Genomic DNA, 21,258 nt, shown 5'->3' on the forward strand with positions numbered 1-21,258 from the left:
CCTGTGTCCTGGATCGCGAGCCCTGGATCTTGAGTCGTGGCTGTGGTCCTGCATCATAAGTCCTGGATGGATATCCTCGTGGATTCATCTTCCTATTATACACACATGCATTTCCAAACATTTGGACTACCTATGTTGCAAATGTATTATCTTTTCAATTTACACACGGCATCTATTGCACGTCTGTCCGTCCTGGGAGAGGGATCCCTCCTCTGTTGCTCTCCCTGAGGTTTCTCCCATTTTTCCCTTTAAACTGTGGGTTTTCTCCGGAAGTTTTTCCTTGTACAATGTGAGGGTCTAAGGACAGAGGGTGTCGTATTGTCATACTGATATTCTGTACAAACTGTGAAGACCACTGAGACAAATGTAACATTTGTGATATTGGGCTATATAAATAAACATTGATTGATTGATTGATTCTTTCCACTGTGACATGTGGGAGGATGTGGTCTTGAGAGAATATCTGAAAGCAGATAAGGACTGTTCATGTGTCCAAAGGTGTAAAACTAAATCTCACCTTATATACCTTAACAGTTTTATCAAACACTTAAAGTGCATACTATCATTTAAGACATGTAGAAGCAGTTTGGGTGATGCAGGTTTGCTTCGTAATTTAAACAAATGAAAATAAAGGTAAAAGTCTCCCTCTAATGGTAAAGCTCCTACTAAAAACAAGAATGCATTCTTAAACAGACTTGCAGATTCAGGGAAATATAGTTTAATTGATCTAAATGTTGTTGTTTTTCAATTGAAATGTTTGTTAAGGTACGGCAAAGCAGAATTATACTTAATTGGAAAATGTAACTTTATGTGTACTTAATAGTCTTTAATTTTTCATTTATATAACAGCATTACTAATACCATTGATTAACACCAGTTTACCATGTAACTGTGAAACAATACCTCAAATGCTTTTTTACATACACATACAAACTAAGTTGAGAAGATTTTACTTTTAAAATATATAGAGGAGAATAGTTGATATGTTGTTGAGGGCAAATTTAAATTAAAGCTCAGGTTTAGAAAAGCAAACTGCAAAGACAGAAGTCTACAGTCACACTATGCCACACATTAAAAGATAGATATAAGTCGAGGTCTCAAGTTTCTTTTTGGTGCTTGGCAGCTGTGGAGAAGTTAATGTAAAAAAATGGCCACAAGGTGGGGTGAAAGTCAAGGTTTTAGCTGATCTATAGCAAAAGGTTTACCAGTGATGAGCACAAAAGAGTTTTTCTTTGTCAGTGTGTGTTTGCCTTTGTGATCATCTTTTTGAGTGAGCAAGAATATGAAAAATAACAGGTGGATATATGAGTGACGTGAGGATGGCTGATTTTCAGGTGCACTAAACTAACAATTACTAGGCAGTTAATTAATTCAATTGAATGTGTATTTAGGTAAGGTTTATGGAATATAAGAAACCGTCATAATGTTGAATGTTTAGGAAAAAATATCAATAGATAAGAAAAACCATTGAACCACAAGCAGAATACAACATGTTATATTGAAGAATAATATAACCACATAGTTAGTATTTCAATTAAATCTGTCCACCTATAGTTTTATCAGTCTTTTTTTAATTCCCTGTGAACTTGAAAATTGCTCACATGAGCTTGTTTTAACCAGTGATGGAGGAAGTATTCTTTCATATCACAGATGAACAAAAGCTTTAAACTGGTTGTCCTAATATAATATAACACAAGACTAATGCAGGCCAATACTTGAGTTGATTTTTGGCTGCTCGACAGACACTAACTGGACAAGAAAGTAAATTACATATTTCTCTTTTTTGCATGCAAGGTTTAAATAAATAAATAGATAAATCAGTAATAATGATTACTGATAGTTCATTAAAAAACATGTAGTGCAACACAAAAGTTACATATTTGGACATTTAATTAAGTGATATAGGTCTGCGTAGTAGCTTGGGAGCGTGGTGATGTTAAATACATAGCCGGTTAACCTTCTAGTGCAAGCTACCAAAATAAACAAACGTTTAATATTGGCTTGAAGTACTCACACGTCCATGTCATGTCACCTGAAACAGGGCCGGGGTAAGAGGCAGGATGCAGAGGATGGACGCTTCAGGAAAGACCAGCTGCAGCAGGCGGGAGACCTCCACTCCCTAGGGTCCAAATAGAGTTTTTTGGTCCTCTTTGTCTCATAAATTCAAATGTCTCCTCATTCACTTTAATGAACTGAAAGATAATTGATCTCTTACCAAGTTAGGCTTCTCTTATCCACCAACAATAGCTAACAACATTGGTGGAGTGTAACTAAATATAATATAGACTTAAATGATGATGATGATGATGATGATGATGATGATGATGATGTACAATATTGAGATACGTGAACGTAGTATCTTAATTATATGGTACTTTCACAATTTTGAGAGATGTGTACTTTACTTGAGTATTTCAATCTTTTGCTACTATGTACTTCTATCCCACTACAATTCAGAGGGGAAAGTGTACATTTACTCTAGTACATTTATAAAAGGTATTTGGTTACTACGTTTTTTTAATGAATATTTATATATGATCACAGATTCATTCAGCTCATTCAGTTTAGTTAACCAGTAGAATTGTAAAGTTATTCAAATAAGCCCCACCATACCAGCTTCAACATTAAAGTGATGTTTCTTTAACGCATCAAAAATGTTAATCCAGTAACATAATAAAACGATGGATATATTATTCTGAAATAGGAACAATTGCATAATGAGTACCTTTACCTTGGTTCGGTACTTTTTGAATTCAGGTCTAATACATGTTGCAGAGCATTTTTACACTGTAGCATTTTTAGTGTTATTTTTCTAGCACTAGCTTAGATTAAACAGTCTATGGTAATGTTGCTAGCATGCTAATGTTGCTAGCATGCTAACACGCTAATTACCTTTTTTTAAACCTCATAGTATTGATACAGTATTGAAAAACACACTTATTTTTACCTTTTGACGATTGTGATCGGTTCTCAATCATATTGTTTAATCTGCTTTGGCTGAAGTTTGTGATATATTCAGTTGTTCCGACATTAGCGATTTTTATCTGGGCAGTTTACCGGCTGCCGCCCAACGTCTACGTGGACCCCCTTCACAATGACAGGTGTTTGGGCTAAACCAGCGCCATATAGTCTGAGAGTTATGTCATCTCCGTTCACTCCAATGGACCACTTTTTTACAGCAATGGCGGATCGTGGAGCCTCTCAATCGTTCCCCGGAAGTTAGCGCCAAGGCTAGCAGAGCTGTAGAGTTGCAGCATAATAGACCGTTCGTGACGGACTTTTAAAGGTAAGAAGAAGTTTAAAGATTTATATTGCGGATATTATCAGTACATCTGATTCAAATTAACATGTGTCAGTGGATTATCCCTAAATTAGTAGATTTAGGGAACGTTTACAGATAACAGATTAAACTAGGATACCGAAGCAAGTTAGCAACACACGTTGAACAGCCTTTTAATTGTAAATTCCGTTCTCTTAATGTCTATTTGGTCCAACGTTGTTGAATTAGAGAAGAGGGGCTTCTAAACGGGATTATATGCGGGGGTGGAGGGAGTTAAATATTAGATAAATATAACTTTGGTGCGTGTAAGAGTGAGTGTTTTTAGCAGAGCCATATTGTGTCCTTGTGATTATGTTGATTATTACCTGTCTGTATAATGTTGCAGCTCAGCTGATTTTGGATTGATGGCAAAGGGAGAGGGACTTAAGTGAGAGTGAAAACACAAGGTAAGTTTAATACTACTGTTTTATATAAGCAAGCATACTAAACATGTATTCTATCACTGTATTATCTAAGTAATCTTGTTAGTAACCTACTGTATGGCAGGTGGAGGGGCAGTGATGTTACAGGTGAAGGAGCAAAACTGCAAGACTGCAAACTCACAAGACAGAGAAATCAAAGTTTGTTCTCCAGAGAAGTGGTTGATTTCACTTCAATTTTTTATTTCATATTTTCTAAAGATGTGGAAATGGCAACAAAAAAAACTTGAGAGCTGTAACCAAGACAACTGTAACAACATGAGTAGCGAGCCACCAAGGTTTTTCAAGTCCCTCTCTTACTCAATTTTGCCAACCCAAACTTCCAGGTACATGACGGGACACCTTGCTTGTTTTTGTTGTTGTTCTGGCTGGGTGCTGGCAGGTGGAGGGCAGTGATGTTGGCAGGTGGAGGGGCAGTGATGTTACGGGTGGAGGGGCAGTGATGTTAGCTGGGTGCTGGCAGGTGGAAGAGCAATGTTTAGTCCAAATATTTCCATTGCAATGACTAATGGAAATGATTGCAGCTGTGGATCTGTTTGGGGGTTGCTGGATGTGGTAGCTTGGCTGCTGTTGTTCCTTTTCACAACAAATCAGAAATGACAGAATTTTTTTTTTTTAAAAGATGGCCATTTTGGAAGCAAGAGCCAATCCAAAATGGCCATCTTTTAATATTTTTTTTTTTCTGTCATTTCTGATTTGTTTTGCCTCAATTCTCAGCCTCAGCCGTATGAATCTTTTTACGAGTTTTTGTTGTACTCCACAGCATGACGGAAGCCTGCTGGAGAGCGCCTGAGCTTCTTTCTCCAAGACACCCACTGCGTTGGGGAGCTGCATGAGGGAGGAACCAGTCTTGGTCCTAAATAGTTCCTCAATTTGGTGAATTAAGTCAAAGGCTTCTTGGGAGGGACGACAAAGAGCACCTGCCTTGAAGTCTTTCAAGTCCACTAACAAGCTGTTGTCACCAGAAGGACTCTCATCATGGTGCTCTGTTGCAATTTTGCATTTTTCACAGATGCTGGCAAACTTGATGATTTTGTGGACGATGTAGCCTGCAAGATGGAAGAGAATACATTTCTCAGTTTTTGTGAGGTCAGGTGCAGCTGCTCTGTTCACTGCCATCAGCTGTTCCACTCTGACTGATGGAGTGATTTTTGGCTCCCCTGTGTCCAGGAAGTCTGCCAAAAAGCTACTGTGGTCTTCCCGGTAGCTCCCAGAGCTGATGGTGGTGAGGAACTGCCCCACAGATATGATTCTCAGTGCATGATGGAATTCCACTGGAGTTGGGACAGGTTTTTAGACCTCACACAGCTGAATGTATTTTCAAGGCAGTCTTGTGTGAACCTTGACGTTAACACAAACCTGTGTCCTTGTGTAAGCATCTCCTCTTGTATGGCCAAAATTGATGTTGTTGCCAGTATCACCCCTGTTTGAACAGGCTTCCAACCTCCCTTTTGACCTATCTTTATCCCACGAAACAGATGAACGATGTTCTGGAGGAAGGTGATGGCCTTTTGGTACTCCTCCATCTTGAGCCTGCTCAGGGTTGTAATTTGATGGCGAGATGACATCAGATCAAACCAACGATCAACCTGCTCCAGGAACCACGCTGTCGTCAGGTATGACAGAGGGCGGTTTTCTTGCTGCACCATGTATTTCAGCCCAGCACTTGTAGCCTTACTGAACACATTTAGAGCAAGACCAACCTTGGGGTCACCTTTCACACTATAGCTGTGATCATGAGCTATGGGCTTTGTAGATACAGGTCCCGGGGTGAATCGTGGTGCAGGGGCCCTTCTCTTTTTGACCACAGGGCGATGCACAAAGATGGTGGCGGCGCCCATCAACCCGCAGCAGCCGCCGCCGGGTCAGTGAAAACACCCAAATTCTCGGGTAAGGCAGACTGGGAGGCTTTCCATGCCCAATTTGAACTGCTTGCTCATGCCGGGGGGTGGTCAGTAGAGACTAAAGCACTACAGCTAGCTTTGTGCCTCACAGAAGAGGCTCTTTCATGTCTGCTACTACTTAGCCTTGAGGACCAACACAGCTATGAAGCATTAGCGGGGGCTTTGAAGAGGCGGTTTGGACAGTGTTTCCCGCCAGAGCTGCTCCGGAACGAATTGAGTAACCGCTGTAGGAAGTCTGGAGAGACGCTGCGTGCGTTGGCTAACGACGTGGAGAGCCTGACGCGGCGGGCATATGCACACATGCCACCCGGAGTGCAGAGTGAGCTGGCACGTGATCAATTCATGGCTGTGGAGAGAGAGATTGTGTGGAGTGTAGCGGCGAGGAGCAACGGAAGGCCGTTACCACCAGCTGTGAGGAGCTGCAGAGTGGAGGAGAAGCCTGTATGGGTTACCGAAATGACTGAAAGTGTTAAAGTTTTATTAGAGGAGAAAATGAGGGAGATGGAAGCAGCTGTCAAGGCAGAGAGGGAACTGCGGCAGCAACAGGAGGCTAGACTCAAAGCGGAGCTGGCCTCTCTTGAGCGAGATCTCCAGGAGAGTAAAGAGAAGGAGAGCCTTGTGGCCTCTCTGGAGAAGTGCCTCCAAGAGGGCAAAGAGAGAGAAAGGAGCCTGGTGGAGGAGGGTGCCAAGAGGGAGGCGCAGTTCAAAGAGCTGCTCAGGAGCCTGGAAGCCGAGAAGGACAACCTGGAGGAGCGTCTGACGAACCAGCTGTCCCAGCTCAATGGCAGCATCGCAGACTACCAGCAGGAGGCGGCGGACAACCGGGAGCACTTGGCCGAGCTACAGCGGGAGGTGGAGCGGTTGGCGAGGGAGCGGGCCGAGTTGGAGGCTGAGGCGCAGAGCGAGAGCGACCGGGCCGCCAGGCTGGAGGAGGACATGAGGCAAGCACAGAGAGAGAGAGCAGAAGCAGAGTCTGGTAAGCAGGAGGAGCTGCTGAGGGAGAAGCAGCTGCAGAGGGACTGCATCAAGTACCAGGAGAGGATCAGCGAGATGGGTAGAGACGCTAAGGCGCTGCAGCAAGGTTACAACGAGCTCCAGAATAAGCTAGGACAATCCCAGCTGGAGACTTTGAAAACTCTAGAAGACCTGAAAAGGACAGAAGCAGAGTTGGATACCTGTAAACCTCAGCTGGATGAGTCCCAGAAGCAGGCAAGCGTAGCTATAGCGGAGAGGAGTATCATGGAGCAGAACGCCCAACACAGAGAGGCCTCGATGAAGGCAGAGGTGGAGCAGACCCTGGACTCTGTGAGGTTCAGACTCAGAGGCGAACTGAAGGAGATGGAGCTGAGACTGGACGAGGTGGACAGAAGCGGAACTATGACACCGGGACAAGAGGGCAGCATTTCCGGGCCGGGGAGCTGGTCTGGGTCTATAGCCCACAACGGAAGAAAGGCCGGTGCCCAAAACTGGACAGTCAGTGGGTTGGTCCCTGCAGAGTACTGGAGAGGGTGGGGGTAGTGTTTGTGCTGAGTTTTATTTGTTCCTCGTGGGCGAGGAACTTTGTAGTGGGGGGGTAGTGTAGCGATCCTGATAGGCTACTCAGGGTGTCACTTAGGCATCCCCCGTCTCTCTGCCAATCATAGAGCTGCACCGTGATGGTGGCTGAGGTGCGGGCCTGTGGTTGGTGGAGCGGACGGGGGAGGGCGGGGAGTTGTCACGTAGACAGTGCTATATATATGGGTATGTGTAGAAGTTAGTGTGAGTGAGTGTGCGGTAGAACCCACAAAGTGTACTTGACCTGTTATCATCTGTCTTCAAATACTAGTTATTAAAGCCTAATAACTACAAGCCTGTCTCTGACTCATCTTGGGGAACGTTACAATATTATGCTTTTCTGAGACCAAATTGGACAATTCCATTACAGATTCAGAGATTGAAATTGAAGATTATCTTGTAGTGAGAAGGGACAGGACCGTGAATGGAGGTGGTGTCTGCATGTACATACATAAAGACACCAATTTCAAAAACCGTACTGACCTGCATCATGAAAATATTGAATCTGTGTGGGTTGAAATTCTTTTTGACAATGCTAAATCTGTAATAGTCGGGACAATCTATAGACCACCGGAACAGAGTGACTTTTATGATACATTAGATGGGTGTTTGGCTGATGTGGGGGATGTAGAGACAATTATTATTGGAGACTGGAACACGGATATGCAACGTAAAGACACGTCCGTCTTCAAGTCCTTCAGTAGGATTTGTGATCTGCACGGCTTCAGCCAGCTAATCACCCAACTCACCCGGGTATTACATTGCATTGCATTTAGCTGACGCTTTTATCCAAAGCGACTTACAATAAGTACATTCGACCAGGAAGACACAACCTTGAAGAAAACAGAATCATATAAGTACATCAGGTTTCATAGAGCCAAACATTTCAAGTGCTACTCAACTGGCTTTAGGTAAGCCAGTCCTTTATTAGTATAAAAGTGCTTCGTTAATAGTTCTAACGCTCGAAGTGGAGTCGAAAGAGATGAGTTTTCAGTTTGCGCCGGAAGATGTGCAAGCTATCTGCCGTCCTGATGTCAATGGGGAGCTCATTCCACCATCTTGGAGCCAGGATAGCAAACCCACGTGTTTTCGCCGATGGGAACTTGGGTCCCCCTCGCAGCGAGGGCGCAACGAGTCGTTTGGCTGATGCAGAGCGTAGTGCACGCGCTGGGGTGTACGGTTTAACCATGTCCTGGATGTAGGAAGGGCCAGATCCATTCGCAGCATGGTAAGCAAGTACCAGTGTCTTGAAGTGGATTCTAGCAGTTACCGGAAGCCAGTGAAGGGAGCGGAGGAGCGGAGTGGTGTGGGAGAATTTAGGAAGGTTGAAGACCAGACGAGCCGCTGCATTCTGGATGAGCTGCAGAGGTCGGATGGCACATGCAGGTAGACCAGCCAGGAGGGAGTTGCAGTAGTCTAGGCGTGAGATGACGAGAGCCTGGACCAGAACCTGAGTCGCTTTCTGAGTCAGCTGGGGACGTATCTTCCTGATGTTGTAAAGCGTGTATCTGCAGCAACGGGTTGTAGCAGCGATGTTTGCAGTGAAGGACAGGTTGTTATCTAGGGTCACACCCAGATTCCTTGCAGTCTGAGTCGGGGAAACAACTGAGGTGCCGATGCTGATTGTTAGGTCAAGAGTGGGACAATCTTTTCCCGGGAGGAAGAGCAGCTCAGTCTTGTCAAGGTTGAGCTTGAGGTGATGAGCAGACATCCACTGAGAGATGTCAGCTAGACAAGCAGAGATAAGTGCAACGACCTGGGTCTCTGAGCGGGGAAAGGACAGAATTAATTGGGTGTCATCAGCATAGCAGTGGTAAGAAAAACCATGCGGGCTAATGACTGATCCGAGCGAGTTTGTGTACAGGGAGAAGAGGAGGGGACCAAGAACAGAGCCCTGAGGGACCCCCGTAGTTAATTGACAAGGGTCGGACTTGGACCCTCTCCAAGTCACCCTGTAGGTACGGTCTTTCAGGTATGAGGTGAGGAGGGAAAGTGCAGAGCCTGAAACTCCAAGTTTTTGGAGAGTGCGAAGGAGGATCTGATGATTCACCGTGTCGAATGCAGCAGACAGGTCCAATAGGATGATGACAGAGGAGAGGGATGCAGTTTTGGCAGTGTGCAGTTCCTCCGTGACAGCAATGAGAGCAGTTTCTGTGGAGTGACCTGCCTTGAAACCAGACTGGTGCGGATCCAGAAGGTTGTTCTGATTGAGATAACAGGAGAGTTGTTTAAAGACAGCGCGTTCAAGTGATTTAGACAGGAACGGGAGGAGAGAGACAGGCCTGTAGTTTATAACATCAGACGGGTTGAGAGTCGGTTTCTTTAGGAGAGGGTTTACTCTTGCCTCCTTGAGACTGTTTGGAAAGTGACCAGAAGTTAGAGAAGTGTTGATGAAATGGGTGAGAAACGGTAGAATATCAGGAGCGATAGTCTGAAGGAGGTTTGAAGGGATAGGGTCCAGAGGACAGGTGGTAGGGCGGGCAGAGGTAATGAGGGTAAGAACCTCACTTGGAGAGAGAGGGGAAAAGGAGGTAAGTGTGTTAGTGGAAGGAGGGTCTGGTGACCCAGCGGTGAGTAAAGGTGAGTCAGAAAAAGAAGAGCGAATATCATCAACCTTTTTTTCAAAGTGGGTAACAAAGTCGCTTGACAGAAGTGAGGAGGGGGGAGGAGCTTTGGAGGGTCCAAGAGGGTGGAGAAGATGGAAAATAGTTTTTTAGGATTGGAATAGGAAGATTGGATCTTATCTTGAAAGAAAGTGCTTTTTGCCTGAGAGATCGAAGCAGAGAAAGAGGAGAGGAGAGCCTGATAGGTTAGGAGGTCGTCACGGTGTTTGGATTTCCACCATTTCCGCTCTGCTGCCCTAAGGACGGTTCTATTAGCACGCAGTGCATCATTTAGCCAGGGAGCAGGAGGGGACTGACGAGCCTGCCGAGATGTGAGAGGACAGAGAGGTACAAAATGACTGAGTCACGCGGTTGTACTTCACGCTATCAATAGACTGGCCGTGCCTATATTAATGCAGGCTTGAGTGCTGAGACCTGTAAAGCAGGTTTCGCCTGAGCAGATCTGAGATTTAAAATCTCTCAAATGCGATTTAGCCGTTTAAGCTACAATAACAATTTATACAGAGTCGAATAAATGAAACAGAGAAGTCTAATTAAACAAGAATATAACTTACAGTGGTTGCTGCGTCAATAGGTAATGTCGTCACCGGGTCCAGATGGGTATGTGAAACAACACAAACTACCATTGATCTCATTCTGACCTCTGACAAGTCCAGGATCTCCAGTAAAGGGGTTATAGCATGCGGTTTAAGTGATCATTATATGATATTCTGTACCCGCAAAAAGCTAAAACAAAGGGCCGGCTGTCACAAAACATATCTAGAGTCATATCTAGAGACCTCAAAAACTACTCTAGCGAGGCCTTTAACCTAGACCTGGAGAGCCTGGACTGGTCAGATGAGCTCAGTGGTACACAAGTTGAAGAAACATGGCTTGGTTTCAAAAACAAATTCACTGCAATACTCAATGATTTGGCCCCCCTAACCCCCAAAACACACCAGGAGCGTCTGCGCCGCGTTACGTTGCGGCTGCGCCACGCTGCGACCTCCTCCTGCGACAACACACACCAGACGCGTTTCAAAACATTGCGGAAGCGGAGCGTCGTGTGTGCAGCCTCGCAGTTGTTGTTGATTTTGGAATATTTCCTGGACATTTGTACTTCTACAAGTAAGTAGGCTATACATAGTTAAATGGTTTATGTTTGTGTCTGTTTAAATCGTGTTTATTGTTGTTATTTCCTATTTTGTTGTGTTGTAGACTACAGACACAGTTAATAATAATTGTAATATTCCAGTTATAAACGACATGAATCAAAGATGTGTTGCTGTATTTTAGTGGTAAAAAAATATGCATTCATCATCATAATTATTCTATATATCATTTACAGTGCCTGTAAACCGGAGGAGAACGCTGGCATGTATTCTCCTACTTGAAAGACTACGGGGGGATGGGGGGAGGAGAAGGAGCCGGTTATGGGTGCACCCCCTCAACCAGCAAAGGAGACAACAAGGTGATTTTCATCACCTCGTGGCTGAGCTGAGGCTGGACAGCCAACGACATCACCAATATTTTCGGATGAGTGCAGAGCAGATGGATGAACTTCTGTCCCTCCTGGGCCCTGAACTGACCAGACAATCCACAAATTTCAGAGCTGCCATATAATCCAAGCAGAGACTGGCTGTTGCACTGAGTAATACAATTTATAATAAATAGTTTTGTCTGACAAATGACTGCCAAATTATTCTTGTCTGTCCTCACAATTTATCTGACTATAAATGCAAGGTTTTCCACCACAGCATACTGTATTTAAACATTATTGAGAGTATTTTGGGTAGTTGTTATAACACATGAATAAAAACAAATTATAATACAAAAATATAATATCATTATAAAGAGTTAAACACAACTGTATTGATCCCTGGGCGAAATTCACAAGATAAAGTATAGTTAAAAAACCAATATTTATAAAAATATAAATACAAAATAATAATAATATAATAATCTTGATATAGGAAATAAGATCTTACTTTATTGTGAAATGCAAGTTTACTGAACAGTTTTTTAACGACTTTCACAATATGTTAAACTACTGAATGGCTCTGTACTGTACCTACAAGTATTAATTAACTTTAAAACATTAATATGTAGTTGTTACCTTCCACTCCACAAACTGCAGCGACTAAAAACCAGGCCTTGTCCTTTCTGATGTTGTCCTTGTAAAAAGCATTGGTTACATCATATAAAATTGTGTGTTTCTCCACTTCCATTATGAACACCTCGTCGTCGATGGTGCGTTTCGTAGTGGAGGTGTTGTGGGGTCTGCTAAATTAGTATATGTGGGGGATGGGCCTGGCCCGGATGCTAACCTTTCCACTTCCTGCGAGGGGGGGGCTGCCTGCCCGACTTTACCTTACGGCTGTGCCGCGGCAAAAATAGGATTCATCCTAATTTTAGAGAAGCGCTGCGCCGAGCCGCTTCTGGGACGCGTCTGAGCCGTAACGCGGCGCGTGTGGTGTAATAGCACCCATTGACTAGAGTGGCCGCGATCCTTACGACCGCCGCGGCGCGGCCGTAACACGACGCAGACGCTCCTGGTGTGTTTTGGGGGTAAGAACAACCAGGATAAAAAATCGCGCTGAGCCGTGGATGCACTCTGGCATACTGACCGCCATGAAAACCAGAGACAAAAAATGCTCTGAGTTTCATAAAAGTCAGTCAATGCTTTCCAAAAGCACGAGCAGTGAACTCCAGGCCCACGTGACTGAACTAAAAATTGAAAGAAACAGACTAAGAAATGACGTAAGCTCCATGATCAAAACTGCCAAAAAGAATTTCATCAATGTCAAAACTGAGGAAAACAAAAATAAACCCTGTGAACTTTGGAAATTACTCAATAACCAGCTTGGCTGCAGTAAAAAACTCAAAACGAGATTTTCGAACATAAACATAAAGACAGATAACAGGCTCATCACAGACAAACTGGATGTGGCCAAGTACTTGACATTTTTTTTCACAAACATAGCCACAACTCTTGTAAATAAATTACCCTCCCACTCAGGGCTTTTTGGGGTAGATCACATCATGACCTACTACAAAAACCTAGGGGTACGCAAAGATGATTTCAGTCTAGCAAGGGTAACAACAGCAGAGGTACTCATTAAACTGAGCACCCTCCAACCTGACAAGGCCACTGGCCACGACAATATCCCCTCCAAATTCCTCAGAGACACAGCAACCGCCATCGGTGAGATGGCGGTTGCTGTCATAGCTCACATAATTAACCTCTCCATAAAACAGGGAAAAGTACCCAAAGACTTCAAAATTGCAAGAGTAACCCCCCTGCACAAAAAGGGCAGCAAATTGGACCCAGGCAACTACCGCCCTGTTTCTATACTTACCTCCATCTCGAAAGTCATGGAAAAAATAATATATGAACAGGTCGAAAAGTACCTCGCGGAAAATAAACTAATCTATGAATTTCAATCTGGCTTTAGAACATCCCACTCCACTGACACATGCCTTCTTTATTTGAGCGACCACATCAAACAAGAGGTGGACGAGGGCAAGTACTGCGGCATGGTGATGCTGGACCTACAAAAGGCTTTCGACACTGTCAATCACCCCATTCTGATTGACAAGCTAAAAGCAATTGGTTTTGATAAACTATCGGTGAGCTGGATGCGGTCCTACCTGGAGGGGAGAGAACAGATGGTGGAGGTAAACGGTACTCTGTCCCCCCCCCTCCCAGTGAGCTGTGGTGTTCCACAAGGAAGCATATTAGGTCCGTTACTGTTCCTAATTTATGCAAATGACATGTCATCAGCATGTGACTGCAACTTGTTCCTGTTCACGGACGACTCAGCCCTGCTGGTTGTTGTGGAAATATTTTCCAAGGCCCATAACTTTGACCCAGTTTATCAGTTCAAACTGTCCTGACTGAGCACACGCACCTCGTAACCTTGGCTGCTGTGCTCTTAGTGTTCTGTCTCCCTGTTCCTGCCTGTTGGCGTCAGCTGATAGAGGTGTTATGATTTTATCTTGTTATGCAGCAGTTTGATGATGCTCTCAGAACTAGTTAAATACATGGGTCTGAGGTAGAGTTCTGGAGAATTGACGTGGCAACTCTACCGTGAAGTCAGAACCTCTGGCTCTTGGACTTGTGATGTGAATCCTCCGGCCGTAACTCCAAATAAAACATCAGTGTTTGACATCAAAGCTACTGCTCCTACCGTGTCTCCTTCCTGAGTCGGTGACTCCCACTGCGTTGCTACACAGAAGTTTCCCTTACAATTTGGCGTTGTCGGCAGGATGCCAACAGATCTTCAGAGCTGGTAAGTGTGATTTTCAAATCTACATTTGGACATTGCCTTACCAGAATCTGTGATTGAAATTACCTGTGAAACCGAGACGGAAGTGCCATACAAGCATACTGTTAGTGTATTCTATAACCCCGAAGGCAGGAGAGACTGAAAAGAGTCAAGGGAAGCTTATAAAAGTTAACAGCATTTAATTACACAAAAGATGCGGTGGTGTACAAAATGAAATGTGCGAGTGGAGGCGCTCTCCTCATCCGCCCGGTCAGTCCAGGTCAGCAGGTAGAAAGAGGTCAATCCTTGGCTTGCTCTTCCTGGGCTGCTTCTCAGGTCGATTAAATGAAATCCTTGCTTCCCTCACTTGCGTCGTTTCCCTGCGTTTAGTCCCTCCCACCAGGGAAGCATGGAGGGACGCAAGGAAACCACGAGAAGCAGGGAAATGAGTTTTAAGAGCAATGGGACGTCCTTTCCTCCGGAGCGTCACGTGAAGCGACGTCCGTTTGTGATGACGCCGCACAGCTGTTCGTCTGGCAGCAGCCAGCTCTGTACCCGTTATTTCCACACACCCCCGCCTCTGTTAGTGCACATTTAATGACATAAACATTAGTATCATCTGTTGTAGATCCAAATACATGAAATAAAATAAGAAGTCATTCTCAAAAAAGATAAACGCCATTCTTAAAATGTATAAACGAAAAAAGCGATCATGAAAATGTTTCCAATGAATGAATAAAAAAATGTTTGACCACTTTGTTGTTTAGATATATCACATATTTGTAACTAAATGATACATGAATTGAAACAAAACACAGTATAAACTGAGGAGTGAGTCCCGTGAGGTTCATGTATTTTCTTCACTCCGCTGGGGTATTGCTCTCATGTCAAGAAGCATCAGATCAGTGCATGTACTGCCTCGTCCAATCAGTGAGCGATACACAGTAAGCGGGCGGGGTGAGAATCTGAGGATTTCATCGGAGGATGGTCTGGTGGTTCCTCGGTTATCGCTCCTCCATGATCGCTCCTCGATCCTCGATCCTCGGTCCTCCGGCAGAAATAAGAGCCATGGGACGGTACTCAAGATGGCGCAGGCAAATCAACTTCCGGTGAGACCGAGGACCGAGGAGCGAGGAAATGAAAATAGTCGACCTGAGAAGCAGCCCTGTTGTCATCGGAGGTCTTCTCCTATTGGCCGGCGTCGTCGGGGGCGGGTCCAATGCAATTTCTGCCTTTTTCTGTTGTTAAATTATATCATTCTGGTGTCTGTGGTTATTTAAACATTCCCTAATACACGTTATTCAGCGGTAATAAATGATTGCTAAACCCAGTGTGCTCAGTGTACAACATCACATGTAATTTCACCTTTGATTCACGGTTTGAAAATGCAGCATTTCGCCACATGCTAATGCTAACCGGAAATGAATAATTGTCAGAATAAAAGTATTAAGTTAATAGTTAGTGAACTTCCGGTTTTTCAGAATAAAACTGATTTAAATTAAATAGTGTATTTAATTCAAATTACGCCATACCAACATTGATTTTAATTTCTAACAATCCCTCCTTACATACCCTTTAAGGTATGTAAATAATATTGAAATCAATTAGTTCTTCATCCGAACATTGCATGGTACATAACTCATAAAAGTAAAAAAATACAAATAAGAATACATATTCATCATAAATCTGAAGTTTTTCATTTGTGCATAACTTCTAGCTTAAACCTTTAATGTCACTTTGTAAAATAGCAGCAATTAGCTTGGTATGGAAAACGTCTAACTCCCTCCTTTCACATCATAAATAATCTTCTTACTGTATCTGGTGTAAAGGCACTTGTTCTTTTACAAAGTATAAGAAGGCTTAAACTATCTGAAAATAGCTAAATATTACTCTTTATTTACTTTTACTGTGTCTCTGGTGTAATTTATGAATCTCTGCTGGTTCTAGTAGATATAGTTCTCCCCATCCACATTCTTGTTGGTTGTGGGACAGAGGAATAATAATTCAGAACCTGCTGATATTTGAATCTTACTACTGGGCATATGTTACAAACAAAAAACATCTTCATGGTGAACTAAATAAAAACCTTGTAATCTTTCTCAAATCTAAATAAAACAATGAACTATTCCTGTTTGTGGTAAAGACACACAATAACGTTATGCAATACAATTTCATTATGGATTCAAAAACAACTAAAGTCATGATGCTGTCAGAGTGAATGATTTCCTGAGTGTATCTGTCCTGTAAGGTACGTCATTCTCTGCTTGGATCGTGTGCAGAAATCCCATCGATTGCACCTGGCAATACAGCTTCTACCTGTCTATTATTAAGCTGAAAAATGAATACAGAATTCCAACATACTGTTGGATGTAATCAAATGTCTTTCTATTATGAATTTAAATTAAATGTATATCCCCATAATGAACTAAACAATAAAGTCTATGGCTTTTACTTCTAATTCTTTACCAGGCTAGTTACAATATGTTGTCTAAATTAAATTCGGTCTCATTACATTACTATGTTTTAGCTTAACTTAACTGTAATATGTTCTTTCTACATTTCAAACCTCAGTTACTCTAATGTCTGTTAAAATATTACAAAATTGTTTAATTATCACAGGTCAACTTCTTCGGTATTCTATTCTGGAATTACATCTCTCACAGTAGCCCCTTGGCCACTGCTTCTGTGTTACCTGTTATAATTCAATCAATATTTAGAAACATGTCAGAATTCATCAAACAGTATCTTATCCCCAGATATGAAGCAGGTTAATTATAAAACTATCATTCAATGCTCAGTTTGAACATCTGGGTTGGGGCGGAAGGTTTCTGTCAACCCTTAAAAGAAAAATTTAAATTGTGAATTTTACAGCCATGTTGACATTATACATTATACACACTCCCCCCTTTTTACACATGAACTCATGTGTAACAAAACCCTGTAATGGGGAGGGGGAAAAAAACTGTCAGGTAAATATTGGTTAGAGACATAACGAACATTATTTACAATTTTACATCCATTATCATTATTTCCACAGTAAACACTTCAGTGAAAAGAAGTGTTTCTCTCCGTCCTTCAGATTTTAGTTTGAGTTTTACATTTGCAAACCACCAACTCCTGTGGGAGTAAAATATCAAGTAGATTAGAAACGGGTCAGATGTGCGGTTTCAATTTTTGTGGAATTTTGTAGGAAACCTCTCGTTTCCCTTGGAGCTCCAAAATAATATGTTAGTCCAAAAACATGCTTGGTTAGTTATTGTTTTAGAATCATGCAGTTACACTGATCACATGCCGGCATTCATTCACACTCACACTGTCTGGTTGTCACGTCAGGTTTGGTCAGGTACACCCCAGAGTCAGTCATGGACAGTGCTTTTGTCACACTGTCAGTCAGGATCAAAGGTAATTTGGTTCTCGGTCTTTTGGCCATGTCGTGCTCTGCAGAGTCTTTTCGGAGGTATTTCAGCATAGGCGGGTACCCTTTATCTACAAAAATATGTCATATGTGGAGTGCCAGTCCTTATTCATTCACGACTTCAACTATGATTTTCAAGATGATTCTAACTTTTCATTGGGACTTCTGCCTCCCACCTTTCCTGAAACTTGGAACAAAACTCACTTTCTTAGAGTACTACTACTACTGCAATTCATTTACACCTTAAAAGAGCCTTCTTTCCACCTTTCTTAAGCTCCTTTTGTTCTTTGGTTTTAGCGCCTGGCCGACGCGCTCACACATCACTCAGAGTCACCTTTCTTTTGGTATATTTATTTCCAAGTTATCCTTCTCTGCAGTGCAATGCAGCGATCAAAAAACCGTGTGGCTTCACAACCAAACTAGAACACAGAGTATCATCAGCAGGACTCTTTTAACCAGCTGAGGCAATCGCAGCACCAATCAGCCGCTCCGCCCAGCCGTGGCTGCGGATCATGATCACTTGACACCAATCAATTATACTCCATTACATACATTAAATGATTAAATAATACAAATAATAAATCAACGTTTTGGCTCCTACACTCCGGCCCCTAATTGTTATGGAATCACACATGACAATTACTAATAAACATAAAATGGAGAGCCAATACAAAACATTTGTTCAGGGCTTCTGACCCTTTGTAGGGCGAATGTGTATTAACACATGAGTCCGTGTGTGTAAATGTGCTTGTGTGGTGCAAGAGGGGAAGGGGGCTAGAGCTCATTTTGGGACTCGACCAGCAGTAACAGCTTTGTGATGGGTCGACGGAGTGTGCTGATTTTTGTCTGTACTTCCACTTGTCGTACAAAACCTCTCGAGTCTGGCAAGACTTGCGTTATTCGTCCCATGAACCAGGAATTTCTTGGAGCATTTTCGTCGACGATAAGGACAATGTCCCCTGTTGCGAAATTCCTCCTTTTCCTGTTCCACTTTTGCCTTATTTGGAGTTCCGGTAGGTATTCCTTGGTCCATCGCTTCCAAAATAAGTTGGCCATGTATTGAATTTGGCGCCATCTTTTCTTCCCGTGGCAGTCGCTCGGATTGAAGACACCAGGCGGAATAAATGGTTTTGATTTGAGCAGCAAAAGGTGATTTGGAGTGAGGGGCTCTAAATCTCCAGGGTCGTTGGAAACAGTCGTTATGGGTCGATCATTTATGATCGCCTCCACTTCGCAGAAAAGTGTGGCAAGTCCTTCCTCGTCAAGCTTCTGTTCTTGCGTGAGGGCACTGAGAATGCGTCTGACGGTTCTGATTTGTCTTTCCCAGATTCCTCCGTGGTGGGAGCCTGCTGGTGGGTTAAATATCCACTTTACTTCCTCTTTAAGAAGCTTGTTCTGGATTTGTGTGTGGTTTAACTCTTGTATTGCTTCTTTTAGTTCACGTTCAGCTCTAACCAAATTGGTTCCGTTGTCTGACCTCATGACCTTGACAGGGCCTCTTCTTGCAATAAATCTCCTGATGGCATTAATGCAAGAGTCAGTGTTGAGACTGTGTGCAAGTTCAAGGTGAACTGCTCTGATGTTTAGACAGGTAAAAATTACACCGTATCTTTTAACTGTGGCTCTTCTCTGTTTCAACTCAAATGGGCCAAAGAAATCCACGCCCACGTTTGTGAAGGGCGGATCATCAGGGGTAACTCTTTCTTCCGGCAAGTCTGCCATGAATTGCTGACTTTTTACACCACTGAGTTTCCTGCAGGTTACACATTTAGAGAGGATTTTTCGGATTGCAGAATTTCCTCCAGGAATCCAATATTTCTGCCTTAAACCTGACAGAGTAGGACTCCTTCCACTGTGCCCTATGTTCTCATGGACATGTCTGATGAGGAGTTGAGTCACATGATTGTTTGCAGGTAAGATAATTGGGCTTTTGGCTTCGGCTGGCATTGCGGATTTCGATAACCTTCCGCCAACTTTTACCAAGTTGTTCTGCAGAATGGGTGCCAGTTTGTGAAGATGACTGCTCCTTTTGACTGCAAGTCCATTCTTTAGCGCAGTTATCTCATCCTTAAATGAAGCGGACTGACAAAACTGAATTATGGCAGCTTCCGCTTCCTCCAAGTTTTCAACAGTGAGAGGTCCTTTTTCATGTTTTGCTCTCTTTTCCTTCAAATCCATTTTTGCCCTCGCCATCAGAGCGGATTTTATGCGTAGCATCCAGGCCACAGCTTTTTTCAGGCGATGCCAGTGGGAATAGTAAGTGAGCAACTTGTTCACTGTACTAGAGCTTTCTTCCATGGGGTTGAGACTTACGGCAAAAACTTTGACTTCAGGGTCGCTGGCTGTTAGAGTCAAATCTGGAGATTTAGGCCACTGATGCTCAGGGAGACTAAGGAACTCTGGTCCCCTTAACCAGGTTTCATCTCTCAGAAAGCGACTTACAGAGATTCCCCTTGATACACAGTCAGCTGGATTCAGGCAACCATTAACATACCTCCATTGGGAAGTCTCTGAAGCAGATCGAATGACTGCGACTCTGTTGGCGACGAAGGTGTGGAATCTTGTAGTTTCATTTTGTATGTACTTCAACACAGACGTGCTGTCAGTCCAAAACACGGATGGCTGGAGTTTAAGCTCCAACTCTTCCTGTAACATTCGGTCCATCCGGACGGCTACAGTGGCAGCGGTAAGCTCCATTCTTGGGATGGTCACAGGTTTGAGTGGAACTACTCTGGCCTTACCCATGATAAAGGAACAATGAACTGCGTTTGCTTTGTTCATCAGGCGAAGGTAAGATACTGTTCCGTAACCACTTTCACTAGCATCTCCAAAGTGGTGAAGCTGAGCTGAGACTGGATCTCCAAAGTTGAGTGGTGTGATGCATCTTTTGACTTTGAAGTCTCTCAGTAATTGCAAGTGGTGTAGCCAGCTCAACCACTGTTCCTTACATTCTTCAGGAATATTTTCGTCCCATCCTAGCCTTATTCCTGTTAATGTTTGCAAGATTTGCTTTGCAGGGAGGATCACAGGGGACAACATACCCAGCGGATCAAATATAGAGCTCACTACTGACAGAATACCTCTCCTGGTAAGTGGTTTATCCTGAGGAGTAAATTTGAAATGGAATGAGTCCGTTTCCGTGCACCACTGAACTCCGAGAGCTCTTTCAACAGGTAGGGTACTTTTATCCAGATCCAGATCCTTGATTTCCTTTGATCTAGTTTCCTCTGGTATTGTTTGTAGTAGAGCTCTGCTGTTGCTTACCCATTTGTTTAACTTGAAATCACCCTTACTGCACAGGGTTTTAAGTTCGTGAGCGATTATCACTGCCTTCCTCTCGTCTTCCATTGATTTTAGGCAATCGTCCACATAAAACTTTCTTAGCATCGAAGAGACAGCCTCTGGGCTAAAGTCATCCACATTGTCTCTTGCACACTGTTGTAGGGCAAAGTTGGCACAACTAGGCGAGGATGTTGCTCCAAAGATGTGTACAACCATTTGGTACTCTTCTAGCTCACTACTGAGATCTCCATCGGGCCACCACAAGAATGTGAGAAGATCTGAGTCTTCCTCTGGCACCTTGACCTGATGGAACATGGCTTCAATATCTGCCATGAATGCAATGTTCTTCTGCCGGAATCTTGTAAGGACACCAATAAGACTGTTAGTTAAATCTGGGCCTTGGAGAAGACGTGCATTCAGAGATGTGCCCTGGTAAATTGCACCGCAATCAAAAACCACCCTCAGTTTACGCT

General features: G+C 43.4%; 1 protein-coding gene across 1 annotated transcript; it reads right to left on the reverse strand.

The window, feature by feature from the left end:
- Positions 1–17,847: 17,847 nt before the first annotated feature.
- LOC117537330 lies at positions 17,848–20,732 on the reverse strand. The gene is made up of 2 exons (XM_034202515.1): positions 19,689–20,732; positions 17,848–18,295 (listed from the first exon to the last, which is right to left on the reverse strand). Exons 1-2 carry the CDS (start codon positions 20,540–20,542, stop codon positions 18,130–18,132), a joined length of 1,020 nt encoding a protein of 339 aa, XP_034058406.1. The 5' UTR covers positions 20,543–20,732; the 3' UTR covers positions 17,848–18,129.
- Positions 20,733–21,258: the final 526 nt, after the last annotated feature.

This window comes from Gymnodraco acuticeps, unplaced genomic scaffold, assembly GCF_902827175.1.
Source record: "Gymnodraco acuticeps unplaced genomic scaffold, fGymAcu1.1, whole genome shotgun sequence".
NCBI classification, from domain to species: Eukaryota; Metazoa; Chordata; class Actinopteri; order Perciformes; family Bathydraconidae; genus Gymnodraco; species Gymnodraco acuticeps.